This window comes from Branchiostoma lanceolatum, chromosome 5 (assembly GCF_035083965.1).
Source record: "Branchiostoma lanceolatum isolate klBraLanc5 chromosome 5, klBraLanc5.hap2, whole genome shotgun sequence".
Classification (NCBI taxonomy): Eukaryota; Metazoa; Chordata; class Leptocardii; order Amphioxiformes; family Branchiostomatidae; genus Branchiostoma; species Branchiostoma lanceolatum.
The window spans coordinates 19,795,326-19,814,614 of NC_089726.1; the positions used below are offsets into that span (position 1 = coordinate 19,795,326).

General features: G+C 41.4%; 1 protein-coding gene across 1 annotated transcript in view; it reads right to left on the reverse strand.

The window, feature by feature from the left end:
• The window catches only part of LOC136435628 (netrin-4-like), a 50,836-nt gene that overhangs the window by 19,804 nt on the left and 11,743 nt on the right, over nucleotides 1-19,289 (reverse strand). The window contains exons 3-4 of the mRNA XM_066429277.1: nucleotides 8,025-8,141; nucleotides 7,020-7,193 (exon numbers count right to left, since the gene is read on the reverse strand). Coding sequence (XP_066285374.1) covers nucleotides 7,020-7,193; nucleotides 8,025-8,141 — 291 coding nt within the window. The remainder of the gene's footprint in view (nucleotides 1-7,019; nucleotides 7,194-8,024; nucleotides 8,142-19,289) is intronic.

A 19,289-nucleotide genomic window follows, 5' to 3' on the forward strand; every position in this document is an offset into this window, starting at 1 on the left:
CTGACACCCCTATGTTCCGACACCCCTATGTTTCGACACCCCTATGTTCCGACACCCCTATGTTCCGACACCCCTATGTTCCGACACCCCTATGTTCCGACACCCCTATGTTTCGACACCCCTATGTTCCGACACCCCTATGTTCCGACACTCCTATGTTCTGATACTCCTATGTTCTGACACCCCTATGTTCCGACGCCCCTATGTTCTGACACCCCTATGTTCCGACACCCCTATGTTTTGACACCCCTATGTTCCGACACCCCTATGTTCTGACACTCCTATGTTCTGATACTCCTATGTTCTGATACCCCTATGTTCCGACACCCCAGGTTCCGGCACCCCTATGTTCCGACACCCCTATGTTCCGACACCCCTATGTTCCGACACCCCTATGCAGGGTTATAAGAGTTGACGTTACATCTTAAAGGTTTAGTCTTGTCTAAGATAGCTCTGACATCTTGGCATGTGAGGAATTCAGGCATCTTTTGACCTTGGATCTTGTTGAAAGAAACTTGCGCATCGCGTCTTCCAAATTCCTTACAAGTCTGAAAGCACTTAATCACTTGTGACAGAAGACTTCCTGTGTGAATGGATGGATGGAAGAAATGAAGCCGTGGTGGACGAGGTTCAGTGAGAGGGGGAATGTTGATTGTATTAACTGTTGATTGACAGGTGGGTGACAGTTATTTGCATGTTGTGTTGGAAATGGGTATGTCAGATATGTCCAAAAAAATTCTGTTTTGTTTACTTTTGTGTGGTCAAACAGCAGTCTATTAGAGGTCATTCTCAGCGCTTTGAAGGTCAAGGTTACTGTCTACCCAAGAACTACTGGCATAAAACTTTATTTTTTAAACTTCAAGAACCCAAAGCACTCCAATTTAGGTACTGCCATACCGGTAATTGTGCAATGTAGCTTTGCCCTATCTTACAAATATAATACAAACGGTGTACTTCAGTATCTAAGTCATAAAATGATAACGACTATCATGCTTATATCTTGTCAATCTTTCAGGACAATCACCACCTACATATTGCGCTAACTTTGGAGAGGTAATTATGCAAATGTTGGCAACCTGGCTATGAGTTTTGAGGAATTACATCTGAAAATTAGAATAGCTTTTCCTACGAAATGATGATGGGGAAATTAACTAAATGCCACATATTAAGTACTCCAGGGCTCAAAATTCATTTTTGGGAATTATACAGGTGCCAAAAAATTTAGGTGCACAGAAAAAGTTTGGGTGCACTAAATAAAATTAAGTAACGGGGGCCGCCCGAACATCGCACGCGCCCGAACATCGCACTGATTTTTTACTGATCTTATTTTGCATAAGTACGCCGTGTTTGTGTCCAATGACTATGCTGATAAGGAAGGTAAATAACCCAAGTTCATGCACATAGTTGTCATTTACATTTCAAAACATATGTGTACATATTCATTTCTTGTTTTGTCGAAAAGTAGTATTTTGACAATAATGATGGCAACGCTGAGTAGAGGGTCACTGCGTAGCTAGACGGCCCGGCACCTACATATACGACCTGTGCCAAGCAGATACATAAGTCACACAGCTGTCATACACATAAGAAAAATAATTTCATAAAACACTAAGAATTTTGGTCTTTAAGTGTTTGTTGAGAAGAAAACCGACCAAAGAAAAACAACGTAAACATTGCTGTCGTCTGACGACGTTGTTTTCCCGCCATTTTTTTAGGCCGCGATGGTGGCGGAACGATTCAACGCACAGTTTTGTTACGCTCTAACATGTGATTGGTACCGTCTATGAAAAGGAAACTGAATACAGAGATGGCGAAGATGTTTCCCAATAAGTAGACGGAGTATTGTTGATGTAAGCGGTGTCGTTTTTTCGTAATGATTTCGTAAGTCGGGCCGCATTCAATACGTACGTCGGGCCGCGTAGTAGCCTATTTCCCGTGGGAACATGAGCTGGGATGCGCTAGATATAGCCCTTCTCACATGACGTTAGAAGTGCACACAGTCAAAATTTTCCGGTCAAAAGAAAGCTAGAATATAGCAGACTTCAAGCTTTATTTACATTTCCCTAACTTCATCACCAACTTCCGAAGAGAGCAAAATTACCAAAGCGTACTAAGTTAGGCACACTATCTGGCGTAGCACTAAATCAGAAGGTACATTCGTGAAAATGTCTCACAGCATCTTCCGCATGTAACGCGGAGCATGAAGGGCCCATGAACAGTATGAATACATTTCTTGTCCAAGTATGGTCTTTAGATGAATGTGTACAAAATTCATTCATTAAAACCTGACCACTCTCTGGCAACCAGCAATGGAGCGCTGTGAGTTCCAGCGCGTAAAAAAACGTCCGATGGTTGGGCACCCCCCGTTAGAATGTCATATTTAAAAAAACTTATACTGCCTCTCTCAAGAACTTCAGTCTGAAATTCCATTGCTGACTTTAAAAAAATCTTAAACAAGTAATATATCAAGGTACAACCAAGGTTATATTGCATTTTCTGACATTTAAATATAAAGAATATTCTGTATTAAGTGTACAATAGTACATTTCCTCCATAGCTTACAAAACAGTCTAGGTGCACTGGTGCAGCCCTAGTCAAAAATTAGGTTTTGGGTGCGCACGTGCACAAAGGTGCACATGCACCCAGTATTTCGAGCCCTGCTACTCCCAATGAAAAACACACTGGTTGAACCAAGGACCTCCTGGGTTAAACCATGTTCATGGCCCATCTATCCTGAAGTTGTTTTCCTGTTCTTTGTTGAGTAGAAATGACTTGTATCACAACCATTCACACCTTGCAATAGAACTATGTCCAAAGATGTAAGTTGCTGACAGAATATGTCATTGACAGGATTATATGCCATGTATATGCCATGTATAAATCTTAAACTTTATGTTACTGTAGGGTTACGAGCGTGCGAAGAAAAGAAAAGTTTAGCAAAAAGAAAAGTTGTCTTTATCATGAAATCTACGTGGTCCGGAACGTGGAACAAATTACTAAACACAAAGTGTGGTGTACCGAAATATAGATTCTTCTTTTTTGTTCTTTCAAAACTTTTTATAACTTTGGAAATGATTTTGGCATTCCACGACATTAGTATCATGTTCAAATATTTTCTTTTGCAATTCATGGCATATATTTGATCCTTTTGCAGCTACTGTATATCATAAACAAATGATAATGGTGTAAAACTTTTTTTCTTTATTTTTGGAAATTCGTACGAAAATTGATGCGTGCGCGGATGTCATCCACATACAACATGGCCTTAGAAGTTAAAGGGCATTCCTTATCCAAGGCAAAAGGCACTAAAAGGAAGAGACCCTAAAGATATCATACTACTCTCACGGATGCTATATGACCTTCCATTTGTGCCCTGTAGTCGACCTACACCATGACCCTTTGCCCACTCATGGTTCACTAACATAATGCACCTAAGAGATGGACACATTAGCAGACCGTTGACAGTCTCTTTAGAACATGTCATGATCAGTTACATGATCATTGAAGTACAAAAATGCAATCTTATACAAGCCCTGCAAAGATGTTATTTTGAGAAAAGTAAAAGAAAAGTAAATTAGAATAGAGAATAATGTTGCTTTAAAGGAAGGTAAAGCAGTTTTATGGCCAAAAAGTAGATAAATAAATGCTGAAATCTTCTAACACTGTTTAGCACATATGCTTAATAATGCATACTTTCAGCTTTTAAAACCACACATAAACGTCAGCCTAATGATGATCCCCTTAGTTTTGCGAGGACACAAAAACTCCAGCGTAATTGCGACGGCATACTTCTGCATGATGGACGTCGCTTTACATTGTGATAGTGTTGTTTGAACTAATCATGTATAGAAATGACAATAAATAGATTGACTTTCAAAATCGTTGAAAAAAAGGACCATTTTTTTCGCTGTCTTTTCTTCTTACTGCTTACTGCATTTTTCTGCCATTTTCATACCGCCCCTGCATCTTTTCGTGTTATGAATGACTATTAGTAAATAAAACCTCAGCTAATTAAAACCCCAAATATGTGACAATGTTGTATTATGTGATAATTCCTCTTTGCAAGTTTTCCAGGACCAGATAGCCTTAGGAGGACATAGAACAGCCCAATTGCCTGTGGATTTACTACAACAACATGTGGCCGAAGTTTGTTTCTCAACTCTGATTTACGCCTTCCAATGTAGGGGTCTGTTTGGGTGGTCACCATGGTAACAACTGAAAAATCAAGATGGCTGCCATTCCAGTCAACAGTTGTATGTTTTTGTAATGTCTGCAGAAAAGGACCATTGTCAATCAAGGCATCATTCAAGGGCCACCCAGTCTTTGTGATGTACCTAATTCCACTTCTGAAAATCAGCTTGGATAGAACATTTTTTTCAAAATGAAAATTGCCGTACCTTATGTTCTTAGTAGTGTGATATCTTATAACACAAATGATCTTTAATGTTGATAGTTAGTATTAAGCATTACATTTGGTGGAATAGGGATGTTGGCCTTTACCGACTCAGCCCATGGCCTAATCAGACCAACTCAGCCCAACACCCTGATAAACTCAGCCCAACATACTGGTCAACTCAGCCCAACACTCTGGTCAACTCAGCCCAATGTGTTAATGTGGGAGAGATTTTAACTTAATACCAGTGTACTGAACACGACTTGGAGCTAAACGAGGTTGCCAGAAGGCAAAAGAGGCACACCCCATGCCAAACAACAGCCATCATCTGCGCTGCTGGTGGCAAACACTGCAAGAGTGAAGCTGGACTCGCCGCCGATGGACGAGTCCATCGACGCTGAGCCGATCCTCCGTCAGGATAAAAAGGAGAAGAAGAAGAAGTGTACTGAAAGTGCAGGCTCTTTAGCTTTGCCAAGAAGATTGTATATGTTTTCCTTTCTCATGATGTCTGTTTGTAATTGTCAACAGTACAACTTGAGATTAGTTGTACTTGGCAAGTTGGCATGTGATGTGTAATGGCAAAACGAAAGACAAGTTTGATTGTTGATTCCAAGCAGCTTTCTAAATTGCTACAGCGACAGGTCTTACAGTTTTGACATCCTTTTGTTGTGAATCCTTCTCGTTTCCCATGAAGTCTGAGGCTGAAGTCATGTGTGCAGCAGGTTTCTCTGTCTCAACCTGAATACCTCCTCCCTCCCAGGACGCACCCATGACTGTCCCAATAAACACCACTTTCCCTGTCTGGCATATCTGATACAGTGGAATAATCTCCAAGCAGATGTTTGGGGAGGATAAATTGTTACATTTTCTAAGCTGCACGTTTCTGTCACAAAGGGAAGCAGTTTGTGACGGATAACGAAACAATTTAGCTGGATGGACTACTGTAAATGCATTTAAGTTTGCGAGGTTTTTATTTCGCACTTAGGGGAAAATGGAGTGTTCGCGTTGGTTTTAAGTTCACGGTGAAACGGTCACCGCGAACATAGAATCACCACAAACATTTCTGAATTTACAGTATTTTCGATAAGCACAGTGGGTTCTTTAACGTGCTCGAGGTGTGGCTTTCCCAAGGCCACAACATTGGCTGTCAGTGATTCAAATTCGGTACCTCCAGGTTCTGAGTGACACCCTTACCACAAGGCAACGGTGCCATCCATGTTCAAGTTGTACGGCAATGCAATAACTTTCCCTACATATTATGAGAAATTAAAATAGCTTGTCTAGGCCTTCTGGAAACAGCGTATGCACACCCTCTAGTAAGACTGCCAAGTGCTTGAAATTGGCAGACTTCAACAATGCTTTGAATTGCCAAAAGCTTTGAAATCTAATTCTAGATATGTCAGCATGGCTCTGAAAATGGAAAAAGATATTGCAAAGACGGCTAGATATCGTATTTCCTATCATGACCTTAGGCCATATTGATTTGATTATATGGATGGCATCCTCTGTGAACCCCAAAACTGATTCGAGTGTGCGAAAAAAAGAAAGGTTTGGCAAAAAAAAGTTGCCTTCAATATGAAATCTATGTGGTCAAGAAGGATGAACACAGAGAATGGTATACCAAATAATAGATTCTTCATTTTTGTTCTTTCACATCTTCTTCTTTGACTATGGAATTGACTTTGGCATTCTATGACAATACATGTAGTATCTGTTCTCCAATTTTTTTTCAAATTTTCTTTTGCAATTTACAGCATATGTATATTTTCTCATTTTGTACCTACTTTGTATGATTTACAGTATGGCCGAAAACTTTTTTGATTTTTGAAAATGGACGAAAATTGATGCATGCGGATGTCATCCATATATTCAAATCAACATGGCCTTATCCTTACCAGGCCTCTTATTCTATGTCATCCGTGAACTTGCCGGGGGATATTTGTCGGGCACCACGGATCAGAGAGAAGGGCAGTATATGAAACCCTTCAGGCGACAGAAGTCTGCCATCCAATACTGTTTCAGATGTATCAAGTGTAATGCTTCCTTTGGCTATGAATAACTTTCGGGCCTTGAAGGGGAAACCAGTATGATGTCAACAGGCTCACTGCTTCCGAGAAGTAAAGAGGGAGATTTCCCTGTCACACTTCTTTAAATTTTTCTTAGTGTTCTGAACTTCATCTATCAGAGCTTAATTTATTTGTCCATTAATTGTTCTAAAGACAACCCTGTCGTATCATTTTGTCAATTTAAAAGGATGCTTCGACATCCATTCTTCATACTCAAAAATCTAGTTGAAATTGGGAAAATGACACTTGAGCCTTTTATAATAATCCTTGTGATAATAATCTTTACTTTTGGAGGTAGTGCGTGAAATTTTTAAAATCCATTCATGCCTTCTTCGTGTTATCCTGTTTCAAAGTTCGAAACTAAACCACCCATGCAGTTCCTTGAAAATCCGCTGGGGTAGCGCAGCGGAGCTTAGGGGTAGCGGACGCGGACGGAAGCTAAAAAGGCTGGCACCTTACAGTCTGGTCTGGGTTGACAACTTGAAAATATGATAGTCACCTGTTATATGTCAATCCTTCCACAAAGTTGGTACATCTGAATAAATAAATAAAGGCCTTACCTTCAGGTGAGCGCTCTGTCCCCCAGGTCCGACCACTTTCCTGCCGTCGATGGGTACACAGACGTCCGCATGGCCGTTACAGAAGCAGCTGCCGCTGATGATCAGGTTGTACACCGCGAAGTGAGCAAACTTGTACGGCTTCTCCTGGACCTCTTCAGCAGGGCAGTTACAGGACTGGGACAGTAAATATATCATAAATTTATCTCTAATAAGCATGTGTTATTTCATGGCGTCGTGTGGCGTAATGGCAGGGTTTTTGGCCCAGAACCCAGCGGTTCCGGGTTCGAATCCCCTGACGCCACCGATGTTGTGCCCTTGGGAAAGGCACTTTAGACGACTTTCCTAAACCCACCCAGGTGTAAAAACGGGTATATTATGAAGAGAGAACTTTATTGCACGACAATTGTACATGGTACAAAGTATGGCAAGAATTCGTAAACATAATACAAAGTAGAAGTATAGAATAAAACTTACCATCTTGATTAATGATACAATACAATAAGGGCTAGCATACATTTTGTTATAGCATCCTAATCATATATATGTGTGGGTCATGACACCAGCAATATCTGCCTGTGTCCCACGTGTATTAATATTGTACTGTTGCAATTTTGATAAAATCAAACCAATTGTCGAGTGCGTTATGGTAGTGATGAGCTAGCCTCTTGCAGGGTACAATGCGAGTGCAGTAGAAACCGAGTGTCATCAGAAGAAGAAAAAGAGCCAGACTCCTGGAGCCTCCAAAGAAGCTAGTGATGAGACCGATCCCTAGAAACATTCATGAAACTTTAGTTTGAGAAATATGTTTGATTCAACAAGAAACTTGAAAATAATGAGATTTATTTTGGAGAAAAATAGAAAATGTATGTTGTATGTGAATTTTGTTTTTTAAAGTGCAGAGGCAGGTGTATGGCATTGTGTGTTTGTGTTTGGATCAAGTATTGTAGGGGTGATCCAAAGTAAAAATTGTATTTGGAGGTGAAGATACGCCCGACATGTACGTACCTGTCGCTTGAGAAGACGCATCCTGATGTTGGTGATGGTCATGAGCTCCTGCGCGTGCAGACTGTAGGGGTCACTGATGGTGTGGTTACTGCCGACGGGTAGGGCCCTGAAGATGACCTGGAGGACAACATCCAAACACAAGACATGAACGACTGTCACAATGGAAACACTGCTTCGAAATGCAATGGTTACTGCCAACGGGCAGGACCCTGAAGATAACCTGGAGAAAAATATACAAATCTAGCAAACATGAACGATAATGGAAACACTACCAAAGATACAATGGTTATTGGCAACGGGCAGAGCCCTGAAGATAACCTGGAGGACAACATCAAAACATCAGACATGAACGACTGTCACAATGGAAACACTACCAAAGATACAATGGTTATTGCCAACAGACAGGACCATGTAGATAACCTGGAGAAAAAAATTTACAAATCATCAGACATGAACGACAATGCAAACACTGCTAAAGATACAATGGTTATTGCCAACGGACCCTGAGGATAACCTGGAGACAAATATCAGACATGAACGACAATGGAAACACTGCTTAAGATACAATGGTTATTGCCAACGGGCAGGACCCTGAAGATGACCTGGAGAAAAATATACAAATATCAGACATGAACAACAACGGAATCACTGCTAAAGATACAATGGTTACTGCCAACGGGCAGGACCCTGAAGAACCTGGAGAAAAATATACAAAAATCAGACATGAACGACAATGCAAACACTGCTAAAGATACAATGGTTAATATTGCGAACGGGCAGGGCCCTGAATATAACCTGGAGAAAAAGATACAAATATCAGACATGAACGACAACGTAAACACTGCTAAAGATACAATGGTTACTGCCAACGGGCAGGACCCTGAAGACAACCTGCAGGACATCAAAACATTAGACATGAACGACAGATCCTCAATAGGAAATGGTCCTGCCCATAGGGCACACGCTACATCCAGCATCACACACCAGGCCCCGACCTGGAACCCTCCGGGTAAGCGGAAGAGAGGGCTGCCAAAGAACAGCTGGAGGAGGGACACAGATGAGGAGCATAAGCAGCAGCTGGTATGACCTCAGAAAGAAGAGTGCAGTGGAGGATCATCATCAGTGGCCTATGCTCCAACCGGGGCAAAGGGCCTAAGTAAGTATGAACGATGATGGAAACACTGCTAAAGATACAATGGTTATTGCCAACAGGCTGCACCCTAAAGGTCACCTTCAGAAGAACATCCCACCATCCTACATGAACAGCAATGCAAACACTGCATCAACAACATCTGATGTACAAGATCAGTCATCATCATTTTGTGAGCCTAAGTTCACTTTGGCCTAAGTTCACTCTACTTTTCCAAGCGCCCCTGTCTTTTCACGATGTTCGATTCTGTAGATCTTGGACATTTATACCCCGACACGATACAGCCATGTCAAATAAAGAAATGTATGAGCCTGGAGTCCAGCCTTCTTAGCTTTAGTCCGCTACCCAAGCTACGGTCTTCAATTGGCGGGGAGCGGAGCTTGGGTAGCGGACTAAAGCAAAGAAGGCTGGACTCCAGGCTATGATTGAATGGTCTGTGATAAAAGATGTTCTGATAAAGTTATTTGAAATGTCGAACCTCCTCGACGGTTGATGATAAAATAACGTTACCATGAAAAGTGAAGAATGTAGACATTGCATTGCTATTGTACACTTCTGCCATTTTGAAGCCTGGCATTTCTTTATGCTTCGTAATATACACATTTTAAAAAGTGAATGCACTTAAGACGAATTTGGTGATACATGCCCTTCAGTTCCTACGTGGTGGTTTTCGTTTGGGGATTTCCGAAAGTTGTTTTTCTCTCCGAAGCTTTTGTTGGCTGCCAAAAAAGCACCACTTACTAACGGGTAACCACCAGATTCTTGGCAAGAAATCCATTCTCTTCTGCCAAAAGAAACATCACAGGCCGGGTACATTAGTTTAACCAGAAACCTCAGAGAACCCAACGAGCACAAATCTCAGCCAAGGTTTGTTTGATACACGAAGCTGGCTCAACATATCGAAATCTCGTAGCGCTTCTATTTTGGGTTTTCTAAATATCTCTGTCAAGGTATTGACGTCATCTTTCAAAGGATGTTTTGAGTTTTAAGCGCGGTTAACGACTGAAAACAATTCCATACAGTCGAGATTGATTAGAGCTTATCACCATTCCGACGTCACGATATGGGTTTTCGTAGGATTATCATCTTAAAGGCAACCAAAGCAATATTAGTGCCCAAAAAATGGAAATAAAATAATGCTGAATTCATTGTAGTGACATTAACTAACACTGTTTAGCACATTTGCGTAGTAACTTCATACTTTGAGCATTCTAAAACCACGCAAAAACGTGCCGTGCGATGATCCCCTTATTATAATTAGTTTCGCGAGCCTACAAAAACTCCGGCGATGATTTTCAGTGAGTTAAGTTCTCAGATCACAACGACGTCATATTTTTTTCATCATAGACGTCGCTATACATTGTGATAGTGTTGTTTCAACTAATCATGTATAGAAATGACTAAATAGATTAACTTAAATTTCAAATCCGATTTTGGCCCTAATATTGCTTGGGTTGCCTTTAAGTTGTCATGATTTACGTTGTACAGTCTCGAAAATTTGAGTTATCAATGACATACAGTTGAGGTGCTACCGAAAGTCTTCCAAATCGCTAATTGTTTTCGCTTCAACGTCTCGGCAGAAATGTCAACGATTCTCATGATCCCCTCTTTCAGTACCTTGCATGAGTTGTTGATAATCATCTGCGAATTCCGGAAGTTTAAGCTGTAAACACTGTGGTGTACATCTACATGTGGCGGCAAGCCAAGGTCCTGTAGTCAACATTGTTGACGACACATGCTCCCTAAACGCCACACAAGTCGGATGTTGTGGTAAAACGATCTTGCTTTTGTTGTACTACTACCTGTAGTTGTATTTCACATTCTCCTGTTTTCAAGACACCGTTAACGTTAGCATCTACTATAACACGATCCAGGGTACATAAATCTCCAACCCAACGTCCCCCAGTATAATGCACTCCTGTATACTAAACTGTGCGTACCTGGGGGTTGCTACACTAGAGATCTCTCAAACCCACTGTTTTTCAAAGTGGTGGATTTATGTAACCCGGCGGATTGATGTTTGATGAATAATGAAGGTCATATTCGCCTTAAGAATTTTCTGTCGTTAGGTTTGCAGCTAGACTAAGATAAAAACGGCCGAATTTTTCTATACTGTTTTTTAAGGAAGCATTGTCAAACCATGCTGAATGACCAAAGTTACATAATCAAGGCTTATACCATCTACAACTTTCAGTTTTTAGAAAACCAACCTTGTGCTCTAATTTCAACTTTGACATCTAAGTATCAAAGTCTCTAATTGTATCTATGTTTTCAGCTTGAAAATATCTTCCTCACAGTAGAATAAGTTTTGATAGTTGTGTTTCTAGAAGTGTAGCTTGTAATATGGAATCAATTTGGCAGTCTTAAAAGAAACCAGTACAGACAGGGGCTATATACATGTAGAACTGTACATGTAACTGCCAGCCATGTCTCACATTACCAGTAAGAGCATGGCAAGCCATGGTTGTCATTACTTTATATTCTGGATTAGGTGAAGCTAACTTCTTGAGATACAGCTCCAATTCCTTATCTGCTGACTGTTACATTTCAACAGTGTATCGAAGAGTAACTTGTGTTAGTCACTGTCTTATCCAGGCCTCCACCAATGTGAACATCACGACAGTCAGTAGCAGACGTTTACAATACTCGAATTTATTGGGTGATTTTATAGTACAGGCATGGTCTTTAAAGGCATCCAGAGCATTTTGTGAGGCTTGAAACTTGAATAAAAAAACTCCAATTTCTAGTCATTCAAGTTTCAATAACACTATACCATCATACATCGACATCAAAGGAGCAAAGATACGATGTCGTTGTGTGGTGAGACCTGGTATAGAAAATCCAAGCTCTAATAGACTGATTCTGACTGCCCATCACAATTAGCGGTTCGACTAATGAGAGAGTGACTGAATGTCCGTTGAATATTTGCATTTTTATGTTTTAATTTTGTATTTCTACGTTTTGACTGAAGTGGGCGGGGCTATGGCATCGATCTATTTACACTAGGCTCGTGAAACTAAAAGATCACCATGTAGCTTTTTTGTGTGTGTGCCGCTTTTGAGCACTTTTGATAAGTAATCTGCAGGCAAGTGTGGTAAACAGTGGCATCAAATGTCAATTTCATAAAGATTACAGTAATTAGAATAATTCCAGTTTTCAAGCCTCATAAAATGCTCTGGATGCCTTCGAATTTCTTTGACGAAGGAGTCCCTCAAGTAACAACATCAGATGCCATTCATGTAGCTTGTTAAACGTCGGAAACGCAAGTAATTAATTGGTATGGCCTTAAGTGTTTCCTGTATGCAATTGGGCATGTACATGTATGTTTGATCCCGCGGGTTGTCGTAAAATTCAGGAAGTGTACCGAGCAGTGGGCCACATGAGACCCTGCCAAGAACTGTGATACCAAACATTTGAGCGCGCTGTTAAAAACATTTCCTGTGTGACACAAGAGAGTTAGAGTTACCATCTGGAAACATCGGCATTAATGCAGGACAAGTCGTGAAAGAGTTACTACCGTTATGTTTGAAACAATGCAATTTAGAAACATCAAAGGCAACCCAAGCAATATTAGGACCCGAAAATCGGATTTTGAAAGTCAATTCATTCAGTCATTTCTATACATGATAAGTTCAAACAAAAGTATCACAGTGTATAGCGACGTCCATGATGCAAAAATATGACTTCGTTGTGATGTGAGAACTCACTGAAAATCGTGGCCGGAGTTTTTGTAGGATCGCGAAACTAAGGGGATCATCGTACGGCACGATTTTGCGCGGTTTTGAAATGCTCAAAGTATGGAATTATTACGCAAATGTGCTAGACAATATTGGTGAATGTCACTACCATAAAGATTTGAGCATTTTCATATTTCCATTTTTGGGCCCTGATATTGCGTTGGTTGCCTTTAACGTCTGACGACCCGAGGCTTTCCCCTATGATCCAAGCGACAGTTTAACGGCCCTTCCCAAGGACGAATTAAGGTCATTCACATGTGCCCCTGCGTTATGGGAGGCATGCCAGTGTCATGCCCGCCTGTCATCACTCGTACGGCTGGCTGACACCGCGGTGCGCTGACCACCGTCAGTGTTAGGTGGTTACAAAGTCGAGGAATGACTGAGTTACCGTCTGACATGGTGGGGAGGGCGGGTTCGATTCCCACAGGATCAAGGCAGTAGTTTATGTTATCCAACGCGTCGTCTAATTTTTTTGAAGACGACTACCTTTAGTACGAAGAGGAGGCAGAAGTAGCCTTCCTTGAGACAACTCAGTAGAATGGAACTCGTTGTCATCAAGTACTGTAGGAGCATCTTCACTAAGTAGCTTTAAAGAACGGTTGCAGTCAGATATGCAAAAACTAGGTGTAACAGACCGTTCAGTGTAATAAAACCAGCTGCTGCCGCGCCGCGTGCCTGCGAAGCTGGTGTGTTACGCCTAATGGCGGTTGTACCGGCTGTATAGATACAGAACTCCAACTGACTTGACAGCGGTTTCTATACTTTGATTTTTGAATTCATCAGTAGGCACACATTTAAGAGAAGGACACACAAACACACACACACTCACACTCACACACACACACACACACACACACACGTGCAAGCACACACACACACACAAACAAACAAGCACACACACACACACACACAAACAAGCACACAAACACACACACACACGCGCGCGCGCCTACAGCAAAATATGTCATTTCGTCATCTCGATAGTAATTAACTTTCACCTTCAGGGATATCAAAAAATAGAGTAACGTTAAGACACGTGCAAAGATTGTAGTAAATCTCTCTAGCCTGCCTTTAGCTATCGTGATCGCTGAAAAACTGTCATACTGTTACATATCAACATCTGGCTACTTGTCCCACTTTCCAGTATTCAGTCTAACTCTTCGGGTGGTCTGCTGTTGTAGAATGTATCCTTGAAATGTTTGGTATAATTTCGAGGTCCAACAACACAGAATGTTGGGCGATAGTCGACTGGCCTACATGACTACATGTGCACCTAGACTTTCCAGACATAAGAATTCGGGGTTGTATCTAAATTGTATTGACAGTACATACATGTTTCACCACAATCAAAAATACATGAACAAATTTTGCCGTGTTATATACTTCAAATTCCTGTCAGAACAAATTGAAATAGGACGAGTTATTCAATATTTGTATTGTGATAAACACAACAGTGACACGTTCTTTATGGTACATATATGGTGTTTGTACTCACGTGACTATGATGTAAGTACCGTCCGCCATATTTGATGGTTACATCGGGAATAACATTAGAAACATGCAAATTTATAGACCTGGATCTCCCAGGTTTAACCAACCAACATGGCGCCTGTGACGTCATGTGTAAACACCCTGTACCTTCTACCAAGGAGGTTTAACTTTGGATGGCTTTAAAGGAAATCCAAGCAAAATGAGGGCCCGAAATTCGGATTTTGAAAGTCATTTTTTTTACTCACTTCTATACATGATTAGTTCAAACAACACTATCGCAGTATATAGTGACGTCCATGATGCAAAAAATATGACGTTGTTGTAATGTGAAAAATCACTGAGAATCGTCGCCGGGGTTTTTGTAGGCTTGCGCAACTAAGGGGATCATCGTATGGCATGTTTTCTGCACGGTTTTAATATGCTCAAAGTATGAAGTTATTACATAAATGTGCTAGACAGTGTTAGTAAATGTCACTAAAATAAAGATTTCGAACACGTGGGACTAGTTGAACCCCAGTTAAGATTTTTATTGCTATTTTTGGTTCCTAATATCACTTTTGTTGCCTTTAAAGTACAGATTAGAAACGAGAGTAGCACACCTATAAATGCTGACACCATGCATCCCGCAGTAACGCGTCTCAGTAAGAATTTCTCTCCCACAGTCCAACTGTTCTAAGAAACAGGTGGTAGACCTATTTGGCAACGTCAGCGTCTCAGACCCCAGCCAATTTCTTGAAGATTATAAAGCAACTTCATTTAACCAAGACAATGCGTGCCTTATCTTTGTAAACCCCACATACGCGCGGTCACCTTAACGCAGTTTAAGGAATTCTCGACATTCCGTCTGATCATCTACATAATTGATATTTTGGCTGTGTGGAAATTGATGGCAGTGAACTTGGCACCAAAGAACGTTTTTCCTTAAACCGTTCTTTGCCGCCTCTGGCTGTTTTTCTCCAAAACCTGGGTGGTAAATTATTTCTTTTCGCAGTGCTAGCTTAACTTCTTATAATCATCAAATGCTTTCTTTTTTTCGGAACTGAATTCAGATCTGAAAGCAGTCAATTGCAACCTCTATGTGCTTTTTAATTAGTGCAATGGGGCATCGCTACGTTTCACGTCTTTAGCCAAGCACACCGGGTCATCCCATTTGTAGGGTTCCTTTACGTGCAGAAAAAGCCAGAAACGTTTTCAGGCTTATACCTGAAGCTTCCTCATACACGTATAGCCACCGGGTTTACATCCCCATCCGAAAAGGCTAACGCAATCTCCAACATCGTGCCCGAGCGAGGCTCGAACCTACGATCTCTGGATTTTACAGAATTGGGTGAAAGAAAACAAAATCGTAATCCTAACGCAAATAGAAACGTATATAAAGAGCACAATTTTAAATTGTACATAGAACAATTATAGATACAACATGAGACGTTACCAACGATAACTGAAGCAACATGTTATATCCAGCAATGAGAGATATCAGACCACAGCGTGTCCAGAATGAGATACCAAAACCGGGACTTCTGCTGCAATACCATAAAAAGCCGCTAGGATACCCATATTCTAAATTGCTCTCCATCTTGCCAACACATAACCACATTCCAACCATCATAAAGATCCATTCACAACTTCTCTCAACTTATTCTGTCCACAAACAAACAAACAAACAAACAACCCCATCCACACGCGAACTAGCCTCTACCAGGCTCCAGATGCGGCTGGAAAGAGTAGAATTTGGCCAAATAGATAACATGCAAGAGGTGTTAGTCTGCTGTATAGGCCTAGGCCTAGGGGTACAGTTTGCCGCTCTGGCAATGGCATATTGGACCCTCTCTCCGTAGCCGACTCCTTTAGCATATTATTCACTCTATTTGGCCAATGTGTACTATTTTTCCAGCCATCCGCAGGGCCTGGTAGAGGCTACAAGCGAACCTTCGAATTCTTGGAGAAGGTGAGAAACTAACGCACCATTTGGAGAACATACAGATGACATAACACAAAGGCAGGTGGCTAAACTGAGTCACAGTCAGTAACACTAACTGCTTCCTTCCTTGTGGTAAACTCAGGGAAACCCCACACCGTGTGACAGACCGGTGAGATTTCACTTGTGTTCTGTAAACCGAGGATGGTGCCAAGTTGAACGGGTGTTCATTGTTAGGAGCAGCGCCAAGAGTAAAAATAAAGCAAATCATCAGGCTGCGTTTATCAGAAGAAGAAAATCTAAATCATACGAAGATTTAAGAATCACCAGCTAGATACTTGCAAACAGATCCCAGACTAGCACAACAAGATTGGCAACGTAAAAAGACGTTGCCATTGCAAACAGATCCCAGACTAGCACAACAAGATTGGCAACGTAAAAAGACGTTGCCATTGCGACGGTGATCTCTGTTAATGTTTTGCTTTTTTTTAGCCCACATGCAGGTAAGGACATAAATTGTATCACCTTCTCTACCCAAATAACACATGTTGTCCAATGTATGAAAGTCTTGTCTTCACGAAAAAGAATATTGTACCATTTCCTCATGACCTTTCCCTTCCCAAAATACCACCCGCATACCAAATATCATTACAATCCATCCAGAGGTTCCTGAGTTATGCTGACTGCAAAACCCAGAAATATATACACACACAGAGACACACCCAAAATATATTTCCATTTTTCATGGAGATAACAAAACTGCACAATATTTTCAACCGCGTTCGAGATTGTTCAACATATCCTAATGCCTTCCTAGAGCAATAATTGAGATCACACGAAACCGGTCCTCTCTGTTTCTTATTAACCTGAGTCATCATCTAACGAACACATGGGAATGATTGAACCCACGACACGGATGAAATCTAATTGTCGTGTGATACGGTATCTATTCACGAACTTGGCTTAAATAGCGCCGACTTGGCACGGAGCGTAAAGTTTCTGCTGACTTGATTTAGTGTAAAAGAACAAGTGCCAAATGTAGGGAGCAGACGGTATTGGTTTGGAGAAGGAATATGTTTGTTAAGCAGTTTCTAAACATTTTGTGGGAGGGCTAGCTAGCATTTTCTATGTGCAACTAGAGTCAAGTATTTGTGCTACATATACTTCAGGCTTGCTATGTTATTTTAGCGATTACGGGGTCTTTTTATAGATATAGATTGATATTGAATTTTTCCTTTTATTTGAGTTGAATGTGTGATAGTTGTGTGCCGATTTGTTCAAAATATAGAGGACGCTAGCGACCCCCCAAAACACCCCTCCCAATGAAATGGTATGGCTACCCTGCGACGTCACAAAATCAAGATGGCGGTCACCATAACATGCCAACGGATCCAACAAAGGTTTTGCTACGCAAACCTGTAATATATTTTTCTGTATCCTTTCAACAGTTTGTAAACAGCAGAGAGTTTGTAAACACTGCTACTGAAATCAAAAGTAAAAAAAAGTCCCGCACCAGACGGTGCAAAAGGCGGCGCCCATCTCTGTTTCAGTAGTCCTTGGGCCACATAACAATGTGTAATCACTACAGCAGGGGGCTAGTCCGCTGGTAGTGGTGTGTGTTTAACTCCCATACTCTTTCCCAAATGCTGAGTGCTAAGCAGAGAAAGCAGTATGTACCATTTTTGAGTCTTTGGTATGACCCGGCCGGGGATCGAACTCACGACCTACCATTTGCAAGGCCGGAACACTCTACCCACTAGGCCATTGCCACGAAATCACGATCCTTGTATTCATCGAATATATGGGAAAAGATGTAAAGATACGGCTCCATCTACGTAAGTGTTTGTGCGTGGTTTTGGAGCACTTTAAGAACACCTTTGTAGTCTTTCACCTTTTTAACACTTAGAAATGTGCTAAACGTTGCAAAAACATCGAATTTCATAAAACACTGAGAAACTGAGTAGGCTCCTTACATCTGCTTGGAGATCAGAACCAAAACTGTGCTTTGCACAATCCTTTGTAATGACATCGTTTCTCAAGGGACACAAAGTACTGTTAGTTTCCCAGCTGCGTATTTTCTCGAAGGAGGTCTTGCCGGACACGAAGCAACATTCCTGGCGGGACAGAAGGGTGATTCACCGCCACCCGAGGACCGCTGGGCGGTGGGAGAGTCGCGGTGACTCACGGTGGACAGACGCTGGCTAGATTTGTTGTTTTCAAAACAGCTCGCTTCGTCAACAGGAAAGTATGCCTACGCGTAGTTCTGCTTCGGTCATTTCCACTATGATCCGGGGCCCGGCCGGGCTGTTTTCGAAAACGAAAAATGCATATCAAGAAGATACACAATATATGTTTAGGAGTAATTGTTTACGTTTTTTGTCTTTTGTTGTCTTTTATATCATATCTTTCTTTCCCACAAGCTGCCCGACCGGGCCCCGGATTGGAGAAGGGACCGAGGCATTAGCAAGGGAATGATCGACTGACTAGCATTAGACAGCTCGGAATGAAACATTTTTAAAACGTTCAGGACACTGTTACATTCGTCGTACGACGAGTTTACGACAAATTGTGGACAATCTTGGGACAGTCGTAGTTGTGTCGGACAACACTCAGAGTATAGTCCGAGCTACAATCGTGTATGTGTCGTACAACGATCTTGTGATGGTTGTACAACTATCTTGTGATGGTTGTACAACTATCTTGTGATGGTTGTACAACTATCTTGTGATGGTCGTACCACTATCTTGTGATGGTTGTACAACTATCTTGCGATGGTTGTCGTAGATTCTTTTCGACGGTCGGCTCTTTCTAGAGAACTAGAGAAACTGGAGAAAAAACCTCACACAAAGAAAAAGAAAGAAATAAAAAACCAAAAGACAAAGAAAATAACCCTGTTCTTGGGGGCCACCGTAGATTCGTCATGAAACTCCCCTTTATTGGGACATACTTGGTATGTCCCAAAGTAACGG